Consider the following 19,839-nt stretch of genomic DNA (forward strand, 5'->3'; position numbering starts at 1 on the left):
GATCATTTAGATATTCAGCAGTGGAGTAATAGGATTATGACAGAGCCATTTTTTTATAAAACATTTAAATTTATTTATAGATAATGCCTGAAATAATAATGAAAATCACTATTAAGAGCAAAAAGGTGACGATTTTTGTGAACATATATTAAATTTTCATAAATGTACTGACAATGAACAGTCATAATATTTATTTCTTTAAATTTTTCTTTGAGAGACAGCTGATATATAGCAGGAACAGCTCTCTTTTGCAGAGCAAACACTATATCAATGTCAGCAGCATGACCCCATAGTAATATACCGTACGTCATGATGCTGTGAAAATAGCTAAAGTACACTAATCTAGCGGTCGCAACATTCGTGTACTCTCTAATCTTTCTAACTGCATATGCCGCAGAGCTGAGTCTATCTGCTAGATGGGTAATATGTGGACCCCACTGAAGCTTTTTGTCTAACGTGATACCCAAGAAGACCGTAGTGTCCACAAGTTCCAATCTCTGGTCATTTATAAGTACGTTGGTTTGTACCTCCGCTGTGTTTGGTGTAATGAACCGTAAACACTTTGTTTTTTTACTGTTTAAGTGCAGAATATTCGTCTCAAACCAACGCACTATCTTAGAGAGTGCATTGCTTGCCTCGTCATCAATATCCGCACGTCGCTTCACTTTAAAAATAAGTGAAGTATCATCATCAAACAATACAATCTCTATCTCGGCTATCGTCTACCACAAACGGTAGATCGTTAATATAATTAAGAAACAAGAAAGGACCGAGAATAGAACCCTGTGGAACACCTATTCCCACAGGTTTACCCGAAGACCGTTTTCCTTTTACATCGACTATCTGAACTCTTTCGCTTAAATATGATTTTATCAGATTTAGGGCTCTATTTTTCACTCCATAATGTTTTAGTTTTAGGAGTAAAGTTTCATGGTGGACGCAGTCAAATGCTTTTGACAAATCACAGAAAATGCCCAATGCATCCTGTGACTCTTCCCAGGCGTCAAAGATGTGCTCAATGAGTCTAGTACCCGCATTAATTGTTGATAAGCCCCTAGTGAAACCAAACTGATTTTTGTTCATTAATTTACAAAAATGCATTTGTAGCTGTTGAAGCAAAAGTTTTTCAAAAATTTTACTAAAAACAGGCAGCACTGAAATAGGTTTGAAATTAGCAGGGTCAAAAGAACTGCCCGATTTAAACATAGGTATAACTTTGCTGTATTTCATGAGGTCAGGGAACACACCCTCATCTATGCATTCATTAAATATTATTGCTAATTCAGGTGCTATAATGTCAAGTATGTATTTTACAATATTAGTCGAATGGCCCCATAGGTCTTTTGTATTTTTTAGGTTAATTAATTTGAAGATTTTTATTATATCGCTACTTGTAACATACTTAAATTTCAAATCAGTGGAAGATACTGGTACGTGTAATTTAAGCATATCATATGATGCTTTTGGCGAAGAGTTAAGGTCTTTGGTCGTGACAATCGGGATTTCGGAGAAGTATTTATCAAATTCATTTGCAATTTCTATTTCCGAATTTATAACGCGATTATTAATATTTAAACAGATAGAGGTGTTACGGCAATTCGATCTACCAGTTTCATTGTTAATTACACTCCAAGTCGCTTTTACTTTATTATTACTGTTTTTAATTTTATCTGCAATGAAACGTGTTTTCGCTTCATGACAAACTACTTTAAAGAGCTTGGAGTATTTTTTACATATATTTTAAATTCTTCACTATTGTTGTAATATTTCTCATAATTAAGGTCATATAAGCGTTTACGACTTTTGTGGATACCCATTGTTGCCCAATCATTAAAACTATGTTTGTTGTTTACTGTCACCGTTACTGGAGTAAAAATCCTGTCAAATTCCTCACAGAAGGAATTGAAGACTAAGTTATAGTGAAAATTAGCAGTTTCACCACAGTGTAAAAATGGTATCGTATTTACCAAATTATTTCTAAACCTCTCAAGACGGCTACCCGTAACTGGTATAATCGTCACCTTTTTTGGTCTGACATTGTCCAATCTTGTATTTACTTTTATAAGTTGCCCACTATGGTCGGACTGAAGATTATTAATTATGAGTTTACTAGTAATAGTAACATCTGTAAAAATATTATCTAAACAGGTTGCTGTTGTAGAAGTGATTCTAGTAGGTTCCCAAAATACATTGAACAAATTAAAACTTTAAAATAAATTTTTAAGGCTAGTACAATTGGCCGAAGGTTCAAGCAAGTTTATATTAAAATCTCCACACAATATAATTGACTTGCTAGTTTTGCTAAATTTTGATAGTACCTCCTCCATTCTATGTTGGAATTGTTCATATGATGCAGTGGGGGGGGCGGTATACACTTACAATAATAAATTGTTCTAGTTCTATACAAGCTATCTCAATTAGTTGTTCTATAGAGAGATTAACAATATCTCTTCTATTTTTACATTTTAATCTATTATTAATAATAATTAGGGAACCTCCATGTATTGCCCTACTTCTACAAAACGAACTGACTACTTTATGTTCTCTAAAACTAAACTGGAGCTGATGACTCTTACGCCAATGGTCTGTAATACATAATATATCTATATTACAGCAGCTCAAAAACAGTTCAATTTGTAATTCCTTACTTGAGATACCTTGTATATTCTGGTGAACAATATTTATGAGCTTTATATTATGATTATCTATAGCAGTAACATTTATATTTGGTGAATGTTGCCTATTTTGTATGATATTGCAAGAGTTGTCCTCCCTTGTTAAATAACTTATTTTAAATTAATTGAAGAAAAATCTTCATTGTTATATTTTTGTACATTAGTACTAATACATTCCCCAATAGAGGCTTGTATGTCGATTATTTTACCATTTTGCCCAATAGAGGCATGTTTATTAAATAATACTACAGAGGATGTAGTTTGTTGACTAAGAATATAAGCTACTAAAGTAGCCAGCTGTCGCTTAACTCTAAATGGTAGGTATAGGTTACCATTGGTTATTTTCAGTTTATAATGAATGAATTTATTTGTGTCAAATAAAATTAAATTTTCATTGTTGTGGAATGTCGCATTATACAAAGTTGTATTTAATTTAAATATTTTTCTATTTTGCTCCTGTGTCAAATCCGAGGAGTATGGAAATGTACACATCATCACTTTAGATTTTGTGTTATTGCAAATATTAATTAATTTTTCTATATTTTTAATTAGGTCCTTATTTCTAATATTATGAGAGTTATTACCAAACATTATACCTATGATCGTTTTTTCTTTTAGATTTATTTTTGGTATGGAATTTATGAGGTTATTGAAAGTTATATTGGGTTTACATATATTTATCACCTCACAATTCTTTGCAACTGCATTATTTAATAAAGGTCCAAACCCTTGGCCAATTTTGTCTGAAAATAATATAAACCTACTTGATGCACTTGTATCCATACTTTGACTAGTTTTTAATGGGGATACACTTTGGTCTTGATAATTTTCTAATGAATGTTTATTAGTTGTGCTGGAGCAGTGGCACATATTATTATTATTGTTTATAAAGGATTCAAAGCGTTTTTTGTAACGCTAGGTCCAACACACACTTAACATATGTCCAATCAAATGACTAGGTTTTTATCTCTTGAATAAGTTGATCACTACCGTCCACGCTCTTGGAACATCTGAGGAACCACAGTAGCGTTATATTCAAATATAATTGTGGACAAGTGTACAGGTGAAGCGGCCAGCGACTCGCGCGGTGACATCACCGGGACCCTCGACCACGCCGGAGGGACGGAGGGCACTGAGCCACGCGAGGTAGGTACAATGATGACTGAGGTAAGTTTCGATGTAGTGCTCAGTCGCAACCTTTACATCGCCCGATGCATGTTTTTTTATTTTTATTTATTTATAAATATACAGTTTCTTCTTAAAATAATACAAAGTCCTGTAGAACTGTTTACACAGTTTGTCTACAGGATCGAGCGAGTCTCATAAAATAAATCTTAAAGCCTATTTTACAAATGTTACTGCAACAATAAATATTGATTTGATAGTTTTTTACATTTATTTTTGTTTGGTTCCCGTGTGATGTCGTCTGGCAAACTATTAAGCTGATATGGTATTCTTTTCTTTAAAGTTCTATCGCCAAAGTAATTGTTTACTCTAGGTACTTCAAGTTTGCCTGATGTCATCGAACGGGTGCCATGATTATGACTAATTAAGAATGGGCTATGATCTTGAGAGTCATGGTTATTTAAGGCTAAAAGGTATTTGTGCTTTTTACTTATTGGGAGTATATTACAAATTTTAAATAACTTTGAGTAATTGTCTTTACATTTAGCTTTTGTTTTTTGTTAACAAGTAATTTTAAAAACCTTATTTGCAATGCTTCGATTTCATCAATATATGTTTTAAATGTAAGACCATAACTATCAAGAGCATAGCTCATAATTGAATCTACTAATGTGTAATACAAACATTTTAATGTAGCTAAGGGAACTTTAAAACTTAGTTGATAGAATTTACCTAAAAGTATCCTTAACTTATTACAAATAAAATCTATATGGTGGGACCATGAAAAGTTTGAATCTATTTTAACACCAAGATAAGTTATACAATTAACTCTTTCAATTGGCTTACACTTACAGTTTGTAAAATTAATATGAAGGCACAGTAGACTATGTATATACATATTCGGGGGTGAATCTGTGAGGGGTAAATATGGTGAGTGAATAATAACTAGTTAAATTTTTTTGCAAATTCAGAACTATACCATTATCGTGAGACCATTTAACTACGTTATCTATGTCTAACTGTACTAAGCTACACGTTTCAGCGAGGTTGGTGCCGGCTAGCAATGTAAATAAATCATCGGCAAACATGTAAGCTGAACACTGCCGAATTACTTCACATAAGCTATTTACTTGCATTAGGTAGCAGATGGGCCCACATCCCGACCCTTGTGGTACTCCACATCCCACCTTGGTCTCCTCGCTGAACGTGTCACCCACCTAACACGTTAAGAGCGTGAGGTGAGGTAGTCGCGGAACCATTGGTTCAGCGGCTGTCCCACACCACACTCCTGCAATCCATTCAAAAGGGTGTCCGTTTCTAGTGTATCAAAAGCTTTTTTGGAATCATAAAATATAGCGACAACTATTTTTTTTATTTTCTAAATGTGTATTTATTTCATTAGTAAATTTAGATAATAGTGTGTTAGTGCTTTTACCTTTTTGAAATCCATGTTGGCATACATTTAGTATTTTATTTTTTTGTAGAAAGTTTCCAAGTTGATTCACAATACACTTTTCAATAATTTTATCAATACTAGACAATATAGCCATAGGTCTATAGTTAGAAAAATCTTTACGATCACCTTGCTTATGAATGGGACGAATTATAGCTTCTTTTAATTTAGGAGGAAATTTATCATGTCTAACAGATAAATTAACTAAATTAGCTATGACACGACAGACTTTATCAACAACTGACTTTATATCAGACATGCGTAGGAGATCGCTACCAGGTGATTTATTTTTATTCATATTAATAATAATTTTTTTAACATCACTATTAGTGACTGGTTGCCATCACACTTTACCACATAGCCCTTTGTAAAAATTTATCACTACATTTATGTTTAATTAGATTTATTTGCTCACGGCTGCCGCTCGGTCGCAAAGAAGACGTGTTTTATGTTGCTCCGTGAATTAATATAAATATACCGTGATAAAAAGTGAAACTTCAGCGTACAACTATACAGTTTTAAAAAGTGAACTATAATCCTTAGGATTAATCAATAGTAAAGTGCTAAATTAACTAGTACTACATTATATTAAAACAAAGTTACGAAAAAATATTAAAAACTCAAAGTGAATACAAGCAGTGATACGTCGTCAAACGAGTTTAGGACGGTGGCGAGCCGCGAGCAGTGAGTCATCGGCTTGCTCGCGTCGGACGATAGACAGCCGCGGACATAACATTACTTACCTACACCACAGCCCAGTGCTGCGTTTACTACGACTTGCCTGCTTAGTTCGTATATATTATTATAAATTTATATTTATTCTATTGGAATATTATTTGATCATGTAAAACTATGGAAGCCCAATTTCAGCTATTATTTGATAGAATGAAAACTGAAATGCAGAAGCAAACAGCGGAATTAACCAATACAATTATGGAGAAAATAGAGGAAAAATTGAAGCCTATTGTCGAAGAAAATAATATTTTGAAACTAATAATTAAAAGTTGGAAAATAAAGTGGAACTTTTAGAAAGGGGCAAGAAAAGCAATAATATAATAATACATGGACTACATGAGGAAGAAACGTCTAAATTGCAGTTACTCGAAAAAGTAAAGAAACGAATACTGGATGAGTTACATATTAGCATAGAGACCGTGGAGATAAATAAAATCCATCGTATTGGACATTCCAAAAAAGGCGATAAACCAAGACCCATCCTGATCTCCCTAGTAAGTGGGTTGAAAAAGGGAGAAATAATGAAGAATAAAAAGAAATTAAAGGATAAATGTTACTGAAGATTACTCTAAAGAGACATTAGAAAGGAGAAAAGCGTTACAACCCAAGCTTCTGGCAGAACGGAAAAAGGGGAATTTCGCCTACATAGTACACGACAAGCTCATTATCAGGGAAAACTAATGCTAAAAATAAACGAAAAAGAGAAATACTCACCTCTCCACAAACTGATCTAAGTCAACAAAACAACCGACATTAACCTCATCCAAAAACCACAGATCAAATGTATACGACATCATGAGAGTGCGATCAAATTCTCTCTCAACGAACCAGATTACAAATAAACAATAGCAACTAAATACCGGCGACAGCAAACAAAAACTACGTACAATAAACATAAAGAAAACAACAGAAACAACTCCCCCAAGCCGACTGGTCATCGTGGGGGAAGAAGACCACAACCCTCTAAAGAAAAAAAAATCCTCGAATATAACCACAGATATACACATTGCTACATAGAATGTAAGATCATTACGAACTGCTGAGAAGCGTCTCGAACTCGAATTCACTCTATCAGAAGTAAAATGGGATATTATTGGCATCAGCGAGATGAGAATGTTTGTGGAAGGCATAGAAGACCATGGGAACTACATTTTATACCACAAAGGCGAGACACCAGGTCTGTACGGCGTAGGGTTTTCAATCAAAAAGAGACTCGCCAATAACATCGAACAATTTAATGGTATATCGGAAAGAATAGCAGTCTTGGACATAAAGATGCCAATAAAGAACAATGAGAAATGGTCTATAATTCAAGCATACTCGCCAATTGAATCAAACAAAAAAGAATAAATATTAAAAATTGAAAGATTTTATGACGATCTACGAAAAGCTGTTCTAAATTCCTACAAAAATGTTATCGTAATGGGCGACTTTAATGGTAAAATTGGAAAGCGTAATAATGGAGAAGAGTACACTGTAGGGAAATACGGAACAGGTAAAAGAAGTGAAAATGGTAACAGATTAGTCACATTTGCTATAGAAAATAAACTGAGAATTTTGAACAGTTTTTATCAAAAAAAGGCAGGCTTCAGAAGCAAGTATTCAACAGTAGATCACATCCATGTTCTTAGACAAGTTTTACAAAAATATAAAGAATATAACAAGACATACTATCTGGGATTTGTTGATTATAATAAAGCGTTTGACTCCTTGGAGCACGGATATATCTGGCAAGCACTACATAGACAGGGAATACAAGAGAAGTATATACAAATAATTAAAAATATTTATTCAAAAAGTAAAGCGCAAGTTAGGCTCGAAACAATTGGTGAAGAGTTTCCTATAGAGAGAGGCGTCCGCCGGAGTGACCCAATTTCACCGAAGTTGTTTTCAGCGGCCCTAGAAATGATCTTCAGAAACCTAGAATGGGATATGAATGGAATCAACATCAATGGCGAAAAGCTAACTCACCTTCGTTTCGCAGATGATTTAATCTTATTCTCTGAATGTCCAAAAACCCTTGAGCAAATGTTACAACAACTGTCAGATCAAAGTGCCATTGCAGGACTTTCGATGAATACAAATAAAACAAAAATTTTGACCAATGGTCCGCAATCCTATAACATCACAGTAAATAAGGAACAAATAGAATATGTAAAGGAGTATATTTATCTAGGTCAGCTGATAGCCGCAACTGACACCATGCCTAAAGAAATTGATAGAAGGATAGCCAACACCTAGAAAACATTTTGGTCTCTTAGCGAGATTATGAAAAATGTAGATATGCCAATTAAAGAAAAAAGAAAAGTATATAATACCTGCATTTTGCCATGTCTAACGTATGGTTGCCAAACATGGGCATTAACAGAAAAGTTGTTGAAAAAAATCGAAATCTGCCAAAACGGAATTGAAAGAAGAAGTGTTATTGGAATTAAAAGAAGAGATAAAATAAAACTAACAAAAATTAAGAGTACAACTAAATTCAAAGATGTCAAAACTGTATGCAAAACATTAAAGTGGAAATGGGCAGGACATATGCTACGTGACAAAAGCGAAAAATGGACAAAAATCATAACGGAGTGGTATCCACGAGAATACAAAAGAAGCAAAGGGCGACAAATAAAACGATGGGAGGATGACCTTAAGAGAGTGGCTGGCCCAGAATGGATAAGAATGTCGAGAGAGAGAGAACGATGGAAGTCTTTGGAGGAGGCCTATGTCGAAGGACAAGGTGTTAAGAAAATAGTAAGCAATTAGTTAAGGACATATATTTAGAAAATGTTATTGTTAGTAACAGCAATAAAGGCTTATTTTATTTTATATTAGATTTATTTCATTTAAAAAATTTGAAGCAAACTTGTCACAAATCTCTTTTTGACTGCCTTGTTTTACCATATTTCTTAGTATCAGATCATCTAAAGATTGTCTCGGTTTACCCAATAAACTATTTATCTTATCCCATATTTTTTTAATATAGTTTGTTTATCATATCCTGATTTACACTTAATAATAGCTTTATTACACTTATTTCTAAATTTAGTATAGTATAATCTTTTTATCAAATTTTTTGGCTCATTGCACCATATTGTAAATAACCTATCTCTTTCTTGTATCATTTTCTTTAAAGTATCAGTTATCCAACTCTTATTATTCCTATTGTTTTTACTAACTTTACATGTGTGCGTTTTGTAACATTCATTGTATATATTACTAGCTGACCCGGCAAACGTTGTTTTGCCATATAAAGTATAATTCACGCGATAGTTTTATAAGTAATAAAATATTGCCTATATTATAGCATGTACATCATTTTGTTATATTGTCAATAGTTTTTGCAGCGCACGCAAAAATAGGTTTTCGATTTTACACCTTCTGTTACATAATAGCAATTTTATTTCGGATCCCTAATTTTGAAAAAAAACATAGCCTATAGCCTTCCTCGATAAATGGACTACCCAACACTGAAAGAATCATTCAAATCGGACCAGTAGTACCCAGAGATTAGCGCGTTCAAACAAACAAACAAACAAACACTGCAGCTTTATAATATTATAGTATAGATTAAAAAGACAAGTCAAAGCTTTATATAATTCTACTGGACACTTAATATTCAACAACTCATCAAAATTGGTTAATAATAATTGTTAAGAACACGGCGCGTGATGGGCTGAGCTAAGGCTGGTTGGTCTGATGCGTGAGGAGTACATTTCCATTTTATAGATGCTGCAATATAATAGTGATCGGATATCTTATGTTTTATTACTGCCGAGTCAATTAATACTAATGGTGCTCTAATGTAAATATGATCAAGACACGATTCTACCAATTTGCCCATAACTACTTCCCTCCTAGTTACATCACATATGCATCTGGTGAAGCCATACTCTGCTAATACATTTTCATATAATATAACATGGTTATCTCGGCTATTTAAAAGGTTTATATTTAAATCCCCACAAAATATGACTTTTGAGCGTTCTGGTAGATTATTTAATAAATTTCTAAATTCAACAATAAAATCTTGTATTTTATCCTGTTTATAAAATCTGGGTGGTCTATATATAGCTATTAAATAGAATTGTTCTCCATTAGCATCAAGTGTAATAGAAACGCACTCTGCAGATCGCATAATGGTTGTACTCACGAACGCAGCAGTCTCGTTCACACACACGTTGAGCTCCAGTCGCGAGTAGACCAGTACCCCTCCCCCGACCCGTACGGGTACAAACATTGACACGAAACCCAGGAATGTTATAGAAAGACATTAAGGAATAATTTATGTTTGGTTCTGTTAATACTATAATGTCTATTTTACTTAAATCATTGCCGATAGTAACTAAGAATTCACTAAGTGTTTTTGCAATGATCAAATATTAACATGTAATATGCTTAAGTCACTGTTATTGTGTATTTGTTGTAACCAAGTATTTAAGTTATTAAACACACTTATAGTTTATAGATCCGTCGGTTATGTAGTCCATGTTTAATAAGTCTATGAATTTTTCAGTTAGTAATAAACATATTATTACATTTTGGTAAGTTACCTATTAAAAAAATATGTTCACTTTCTAATAATTAGATTACTTATATCACTTTCGGCCCTTACACATATCACTTTTTCACCTTCAGATTTCGTGACCAGGATTTTTCCATTTGTTACCCAAATATACTTATAAATTCCTTGTAATTGCTTCTTGACACTCCATAGCAGCGTCCGAGTTGATTTAGTTAGATCTTCGTTTATATAAATTTTGCTTGTATCCGATCCACCTGTAACCATATTACTTGTGATATCCGATAGTTTACGGCGCTGGGTAAGCCAGTTGTCCCGTGATGTAGATCCAGTGGTCTTGAAGCCCACAATTATAGGTGGTGATTTAGTGCCTACTTTGTATGGTCTTGAGCGTCTAGCCCATTCTATGTCGGAGCTACTCGCATTTATTTTTTCACCGATTTTAGACACTATTTCTATCACACTCTCTCCGGGAAGCTGTTCAATACCCACAATTTCAATATTTTGTTTACGTGATGCCTGCTCAAATTCTTGAATTTTTGTTCGAAGAAAATGTTTTGCTTTTCTAAATATACACATTTTTTGCTTACATTTGTGATTGCTTTTTCCAGTTTATGAATCTTCTCTTTTGATTGTTCGTGTTCAACAATCAATGAGTCATATTTATCAGATAGCATAATTAGACTTTGTGTAATGGAATCCAGTTGTGTTTTGAATCCCGGGATAGCCCTAACCTTTTTTTGTATATCCTTGAGAATTTTTGAGTAATCTTGTAACTCTTCATCCTGATCTTCATCTTCTGATCCTTAATCTTCACAATTATTGCAGTAAATGCGGTTTTTACCATTTTTAATGTCTGCTGCTAAACCCTTTACACATCCCCTATGAAAAGTCCCTTGGAAAGGCCCTTGACACATGAAATGCGATCCTTTTTTCGCTAGCACTTTTTTACATTTTTGGCATTTCATTATTAAAAAACACACGCGCGGTCAACAATGTCGGAAGGTAGTTTAATAAATTTAGTCACGCAGGCGCAGCGTAACAGGTTTATTGTACACGTACGCACCGCTCGGAATTCTGAGCGAGACTCAAGTGTTTGCTTCCTCTCTCAACGTTGATCTTAGACGTATGTGGTTCAACATATACCACAATCATTTTAATTTTCTTCTATCAAATATGTACCAGATTGAAAGTAATAGCCTAAATTATGAGGCTGCCACTTTGGCAAACAAGTATGACTAGAAATAAACATAACATCGATCACAGCTGCCGTGCGGACCCGGTACAACTCCTCAGTTAAAAAACCACCATCGTCACACACCCAGTCAGGTTTCAGAAGAACCTTCTCTCTTTCAGTACTATAGTAACATAACAAAAAGTTGTAAATAATTAAAATTTAATATTTTGTCGTAATATAAAATCTCCAATATTTGTTGATCGAATAATCGAGCCACAAGTATCGCGGTCCAATGTTCATTACACACAAGTTACTCAAAACTAAATCTTAACACACTGCAATAAGGTTGACTCATATTATACTGCTGAATATTTTATGTTCCGGAGCAGTGTAGAGGAAGGTCATAGATCACACAGAATACGTATTAGTTAACTCATGCCTTGCGATTTCTATGATGTATTCTCTAGGGTCGAGGGTAATTTTAAGCAAAATCGTATTTTTTTTGCAACAAATAAAGATTTAATAATAATGATAATGTCTTAATGCCCGTTTGTATTGAATAGTCAGAGGGCTCGTGCAACTTATTTAGAATCGTCCTCCCATCTCCTGTTTTGACTGTTTCGTTTTTGTAGATAGGACACCAATTTATTACAGTTTTGATCCATTTGTCGTCACACTCTTTAATGTGTGTCCTGTCCATATCTATTTGTTCTTTTGAAGAATTTTGGTACTCTTCTGATAAGAGTTTTTCGTAGTTGATCTGATAATTTTAAGTTCGCTTATTATAGTTATCGTACTTTCCAATAGCAAACCTTTACCAGACTTCCAGTTGTATATTATGTGGTTTAGTGAGGGCCCATGTCTGGTAATCACAAGTTAGTACCAGGATTAATTACCAGTGTTAATCCATTTACTTTTGATAGTCTTTCCCGTTTCTTTATTTAAGTGCCCAGTACTGCTTCCCGTGCGCGCCCTATTTGCGTGTTTATTTCTTTCGAGTTTGTACTCTGGTAACATGCATAGCTGAATCTACTAATATTTGATCAAAGTTAATGTGAACTTCTTGTTGTGATCATTATAAGACGATGGCTGCTCGTAAAAGTATTCATCTTGACTTGGCCACTTATTCATGTCAAAAGAAACACTTTGAGTAATATAAATATTTAGTACCACTTCGGAAACTTTAAGCAAAAGTAACTCTTTCAAATTAACATTAACAGCTTCTTCGTATACTAATTATTTTAATTACAATACCATGTGTAAAGTGAGGTCACAAAAATAATCAATTAAAAAAACAATAGTATTGATAAGAGACATTGCATCAACCCACTCAAACGAGCATTATTTTATTTATTTATATAATTTCAATTTTACACTAACATTACAGGGTGAACCTAATGTGCTAGTGTAGTTGTCTAAAATTAACTAAAGGTACAACTTATAAGATTAGTCATATACATTATAGGTACCAGTCACACTATAATAATAATATCAAATGTCAAAACCAGTTGAAATATAATAGATCTGACTAAATTGTAATAAACATATGATAAACATTTTAACAAGCCAATATTTTCAATTCAAACAATTTCTAAAATACAAGAGACCGCCTTTGTGAAGTCAGTCAACGTACATGTGAACAGTTCGATAGCAACAACAAGCAGTTATATCATTGTTGGATCAGCTTTGTTCGCCGCCCACACCTAAGGCGTCCCATCAGTAATATTTAATATTTCAGGAGTTGGGTCACAAGTGCAGATCTAACGGCCTGGCCCGGCTCTTGAAGAGGTTCCCGCGGGGAAATGTTGGTGTGAGTATAACATACATGCATACATACCATCATAGTGTAGATATTAATTAATATTGTTGATAGTAAACAACACTCGTGTCTGGCATATTTTACTTGAAGTATCAATTAACGCAGACCAAGTTCTGTTTATTTCCTCTGTGTAAGTAAGGGCAATGAGTTTCTTGTCACTTCTTATCATTATGGCTTAACTTCTCCGAAGTTCTGGTTAAATCTTTGACATTCATAGGTATTATTTTGACCGAGTGAATAAATGACTCTTTCTTTCGATACCACGACTTGTGTGTGTATGTGTGTGTGTGAAAGAATAAGCATAGGTCGGCACTCACTCGTGTGTGCTTATTTTGAAAGTTAGATAATATTGATATTTAAGAAAGCCTCAGTATAAGTATCGTGTGAACATTGAGTAAACATTTCAGAAAGAAGAACCACCGAAGAAGTCGAGCGAACCCAACGCGGTAGACGACCACAACGACGTGTGCAGGATAACGTAGGGGGGGGGGGGGGGGGCGTTGTTAGAATATTACGGTCTGTGCTACACGAGCAGCGAGCGGCACTCAAACTACTACCATTATTGTTAATTATTATTCAGTCGGTGGACGACGCGGTACCGGACACCAGTCACTACTTTAAATTTATTTTTGTAATTTTTAATATTAGGATTAAATATATATAAGTACCTTATATAATATTGAATATATTTTAATATATTTTCGTTAATGCCATTTTATATTATTATAAGTTTCATTTAAATATAATAATACTCGTTTTTTGTAAACTCGTAATTAACTGGCCTGGTCATAAATATTATAACAACTTCTAGTTTATACTTTTTAATTCTTCACTGTGTTAGAAACTTCGACAATTTCCCGACATTTCACATATCTTTTTTGAGGTTATTATTAAACTAAAATAATGAAATGAGGTGTTAAAGAATACTGATTTTTAGTGATAACCTCGTGCAAAGTGTGTAGGGAGCCGTCGGGAATATTAAAATATTTCCACAGCTGGTTATTTTCTTATATAATATTATTGATAGACCATCAACATCTGTCGAAGACCCCAATACAGAGTGCGTTGTAATACAATTAAAAACAGAATTCGCAAAAAATTCTAAAAGGAAACAAAAAAAATATCGCGAGAAATGAATATTCCCGCTGGAACTTTAGTGCGTGTCATCAAAGATCTGAATCGTGTTGGTCGAAAATATGCAAAATAATAAAGACGTAGCTGTCACGCACACTCAACTAATAAACCGGGCCTGTTGTTATGTGTTGCCTAACAGCAAGAGGCTCTATCTAAATTCTAGACGCATAAATTATCTAAGTTGTAAAGTTATTTATTGATGTGTAAGTATAGAAATGTCTTATGTTGATGTTGTAAAAAATAAATATTTTTCTTACCACTCATGGTTTTAAGTACTTATTACGTTGAATATAGTTTGATAAAAATGCGATAATTGATGAATACCTTTTGCTTGTTTCGGCACATTTAGTGTGTGTATAACATGTGATATATTGAAATAAACAATTTTAAACATGTTGTTTGTTTTGTTTATAACTATATACCTACGTACGACATGACATTTTATAATGTTCGTATATTTTTAATATACACTGGCCTGCAAAAGTAAGTATCACACTTTTCAAATTAAATTTTTTTCTTAACTATAGAAGGTAGAGATTTAAGATTAAAAACGTTTTGTTGCAAATTTTATAGGCTTTAATTCTTAGTAACTAAAATTATACATTAGTAACATTTTTAACTTAAAAAAGGTAAAACAATGAAACATTTTTAGTTTAGTGTAAAAAAATTCAACTAAAATGTATTAAGTACATGTTGTTTAATTTTTAATAACTGGTATTGCCTCCTCGAGCTCTGATTATAGCATCGAGCCGGTTTGGCATACTGAACACTAGGTTTCGGAGCCGATGTTGGGGAATATTCTCCCATTCTTCTACCAGGGCCTGCTTTAGTGCCCTGAGGGTAGTAGGTGGTGATCTGTGATTTCTAACTAGCCTCCCAAGCTGATCCCAGGCGTGTTCAATCGGGTGGAGATCAGGACTTCTTGATGACCAAGCCATCACGCTGATACCGACCTCCTGAATATACTCTTGTACGATATGAGCCGTGTGTGGCCGGGCATTATGCATCAGCATCGATCCATCACCCATATTTGCTAAATACGGCCCTGCATACTCATTGAGAATCTCTTGAGCATATCTTTGCCCAGTGAGGGTGCCATTTTCTATGGCTACTAGCTCTGTGCGACCTTCTGAAGATATGCCAGCCCATACATGTACACTGCCTCCACCGTATTTGACTCTTTCTGAGATGCAGGCTTGAAGGTATCGCTCACCAGGTCGCCTGTAAACACTTCGCCTTCCATCAGAAGTGTAAAGGGAGAATCGAGACTCATCAGCAAACAAAATTCTTGACCATTCTTCTTCATCCCACTGCATGTGTTCACGGGCGTATCGCAGTCTCGCTACTCGATGCTTTCTCTCGAGTTTTGGGCCACTCGCTGGTCTTCGGGGGTTTCAATTTCACTTTCAGTGAGAAGAAGACTTGCTGAAGCAAATTTGAAAAATTTGCTTCAGCAAGTCTTCTTCTCACTGTACTGTCACTAATGTAGTCCCTCCGGGTCTGAAGTAGCTGTTGCTGGACTTCAACTGCATTTTGGTGGCGATTTCTTCTCACACCCTCCATTCTTGCAGTGCGACGCATACTGATGCCTAGATCGAGAAAAGCCATGATCCTAGCACATTCTTCAACTGAAAGAGGCATGATAAATAAATGTTATGTGCTTTTTAGCATAAATTTTTAAAACAAGACCCATCGATCTTGAAAAAAATTTAAAACAGAAAGAAAAATGTGAATGATAAAATTGTAATTCGGAAACGTCCACTTTGAAAAAGGAATGGTTTTGTTTGTGAAGTTTTTTTTCAGCCAATTCTTAAAAGAAGGTTACCGACTATAAAGTTTTTATGTACAAAATTAAATTCTCTTTGGAGTCCTTTTTATTTCGAAAGTATATCTTGTGAACTTAAAACGTTATCCCAATTTTAAAAGTGTGATACTTACTTTTGAAGGCCAGTGTAGTTTAACCAATCGTTCATTTATTGTTCGATAAGTAATTTAAAAAAATTTAATTCACTTGTTGAACCTCAAAATTTACCACCATTTTTGGCACGACTACTTAAACTAAGAAAATAAGACGACAATATAAACTGCACTTAGAGTCTAAGTGCAATTTATAAGTCTTAGACGGACCGCTGATGCGTGTGCACCTACCTACTTATTACAAATTAGTGTTCCGTGATTTAATAAAAAAATGAGACCTACACGTACCAATGAGATTATCAGTGGGAGGCTCCTGTGCACCAGATGACGGATAGATTATGGGTACCACAACGGCTCCTATTTCTGCCGTAAAACAGTAGATAATGTGTAAACATTAGTGTGTTTCAGTCTAAAGGGCGCCGAAGCTATACTAGCCGCACGCTATGATGGCCGTTTTGACGTTTGTCCACTCATGAAGTTTCGTATTAAGGACGCGTTCTCAAAACAGAGAGGTATCGAATCGCACTACTACACTGACACTGCTCAAACACATACACGTACTTAAAGTTAATTGCGGGAATCAAATGAATTTGATACTTTAGCAAGTTTGAATTTTATTTTTTTAATACCTATGTATTTTTGATAATTGGTTGATGTATTCGTTTAGTAGTTCAATATTAGAATTTTAGATGGCAATTTTGTCGCATAACGTCGTGTGCAGTAAACGCAGTTTTTTTTAAATCCAAGATGGCCGCCGCGAAAAATTATGATTTCAACAATATGGGTATCGTATCCGAGGTTATCGAGGGTGCAGAGAACAATTAGATAGGTCTTTCAAAATCAAATTTTGAGTTTTTTTTATTAGATTGGTAACGGAATGTGTTTTGTACATATTGTGAGTGAAAAGTCGAAACGTAAATATTTCTATATTTAGGGAATGAAGAATTAATTTAGCATGTGGGATATTGTTAGACAGGCCTTTTATAAGATAATTTAAGTTTATGAATGAATTCTAATTTTGACAATGTAAATGACACCCATGAAGAAAATTTTGGAGATTTCATAGGCGCCATCATGGATTTAGACTTAGGCCCGCTATTCGTTATTGTTGACCCCAAAATCCATGAAAATGACACCCATGAAGAGAAGTTGGTAAATTTCATCGGCGCCATCTTGGATTTTGATTTTGACTCGATATTCGTTATTGTTGACCCCGAAAACCATGAAAATGACACCCATGAAGAGAAGTTGGTAAATTTCATAGGCGCCATCTTGGATTTCGATTTTGACCCGATATTCGTTATTGTTAACCCCGATAACCATGAAAATGACACCCATGAAGAGAAGTTGGTAAAATTCATAGGCGCCATCTTGGATTTCGATTTTGACCCGATATTCGTTATTGTTGACCCCGAAAACCATGAAAATGACACCCATGAAGAAAAGTTGCCAATTTTATAAGCACCATCTTGGATTTCGATTAGACCTTATATTTAGAGATGAACTTATAAATCACAAATTCTTCAAAAAAATACAGAAACATAATTTATTGAAAATCTGACTGCGTACAAAATATGTAAAGTATCAAAGACAGTATTGTATAGCTTATAAAAAATATTCATGTTCGTACAGCGATCTTTCCGAGTACGAGCTGCTGCTTACAACCGACACAGTGTCTACCCACGACGGCGGCCGAGCGCGGACTGAGGTTATTTCGAATTCGATAGATCTTTCCGTGCAATGCGTACGGAGTGACAAAATAAAATAACCCTTAATACCACACTTTAAAGGTCATGCTTATCAGAAATATATATGAATTTTAGACGATTCATTTATATTTTTTTCTGAGATTATTTATTAGATATTCATTAATTTATTTCCCGTGTTTTTGAAAATATTATATCTGCTTTCCTTACATAATTTTTAAGAGCCAAAATTGTGTAAGTGGTAGCAGAAAACTGATCCTGAATGAAGCCCCATTTCGTCAATTTTGTGTGAAGAGGTAACGGATAATCGATTTTACCACATAAAATATCAAAATTTCAAAGCAAACATTTCCCGCTAATTGGAGATAAAGAAGTAATCTATTTGTGGCAATTTTTAGTTTTGTTAGACTTAGTTTAATTTCGTCACAAACTCTACCGGAAAATATCTTATTTTTGTCGGATTCGTAAACGCGTCCTTAATTAATAATTACATTGAAGGAGCCAATTACTGTTCTTTATTGTCAATAGCGACGTGCACTTAGTCATAAAAATTAATCGAATGTAGATATAATTTTAGGATACAAAATGTATTTATTAAGTACATTGATTTCTAAACTATATTAGGTTCCCGCGAACATTTATTTTTATAAGATTCTAATTATTGGTGTACTTATTTACCACAAAACACGGCATTTGTTTTTCGAAATTCAATTTTTTAAAGTGAAATCTAATAGGGTCGCTGGCTTGCTCAACCACAACCTCCGGCAAACTCGCGTCAACGCTCAATCAATCAAGAAAAAAAATCCCACTGAGTTTCTTGCGCCCATTCTTCTCAGGTCTGAGGCAGTCTTTTGAATGGGTGGTAGTTTTTGACTTTCAATAGGTGATTTTAAATCCTATTTTGAATAAAAATATTTTAATTTAAATGCAAAACAAAGCAGTTTCGACTTGACGTTGCTTCGAAAAGTAGGGGGAGTCCGGGAGAGTTTTGCAGGTGGGAGACAATAGCCACTGCTCATAGAATCTTTGTGGAGCTGGACTTTGCGACATTAACACACTTAGACTGCATAGACGCCTCCAATCAGCAGTTTGATTTAGGAGTGAGAAGTGACGACACAATTTCATGCTCGGTATGTAATTCTTTTCAATTTTCGATATTTGATTTCTGCTGCTTACTGTGAATAGACTCCAGCATGTCATCTATATACACCGTTAGTGTAGTTATCCTAGTAACATTTACGGCAGACAGCTTTTACTTAAGTTTCATAGTTTTTTATAAAAAAGTACTAAAGAACAGCTTGGCATGGGATCCATCCAGGGTAATCTCTCCCGTTCTTCCGAAACAATATTTTTTTCTTCCTACAACTGCACACGGAATGATTGGTTCAAAGGCTTAAGACAAGAAACTCTGAACTAAGTTTAAGAACCCCAGAAGCAACCAGCTTATCTAGATCAGCCAGGTTTAATAGAAAAAGATGTTTCTGATTTCTTCGAAAACCTCAAAGAAGTTCAAGTTGTCAAATAGGCAAAATTAAATATAATAAATAAAATACTAGATATAATTCAGCCATTAATGGATGGATGG

The 19,839-nt window shown here is 34.3% G+C and overlaps 1 protein-coding gene across 3 annotated transcripts in view; it reads left to right on the forward strand.

Moving 5' to 3' along the window:
- LOC126977094 (serine/threonine-protein kinase ULK3-like) overlaps window positions 1-15,025 on the forward strand; it is a 29,125-nt gene extending 14,100 nt beyond the window's left edge. Inside the window, exons 11-14 of one of the 3 annotated variants that reach the window (XM_050825797.1) lie at window positions 3,739-3,821; window positions 13,417-13,488; window positions 13,905-13,980; window positions 14,018-15,025. In XM_050825797.1, coding sequence (XP_050681754.1) covers window positions 3,739-3,821; window positions 13,417-13,488; window positions 13,905-13,979 — 230 coding nt within the window. In that variant the 3' untranslated portion in view covers window position 13,980; window positions 14,018-15,025. Of the gene's footprint in view, window positions 1-3,731; window positions 3,828-13,416; window positions 13,489-13,904; window positions 13,981-14,017 lie in introns of those variants that run through there. The other 2 variants (XM_050825792.1, XM_050825807.1) reach the window with 2 other exon arrangements.
- Window positions 15,026-19,839: the final 4,814 nt, after the last annotated feature.

Source organism: Leptidea sinapis, chromosome 2, assembly GCF_905404315.1.
Source record: "Leptidea sinapis chromosome 2, ilLepSina1.1, whole genome shotgun sequence".
Classification (NCBI taxonomy): domain Eukaryota; kingdom Metazoa; phylum Arthropoda; class Insecta; order Lepidoptera; family Pieridae; genus Leptidea; species Leptidea sinapis.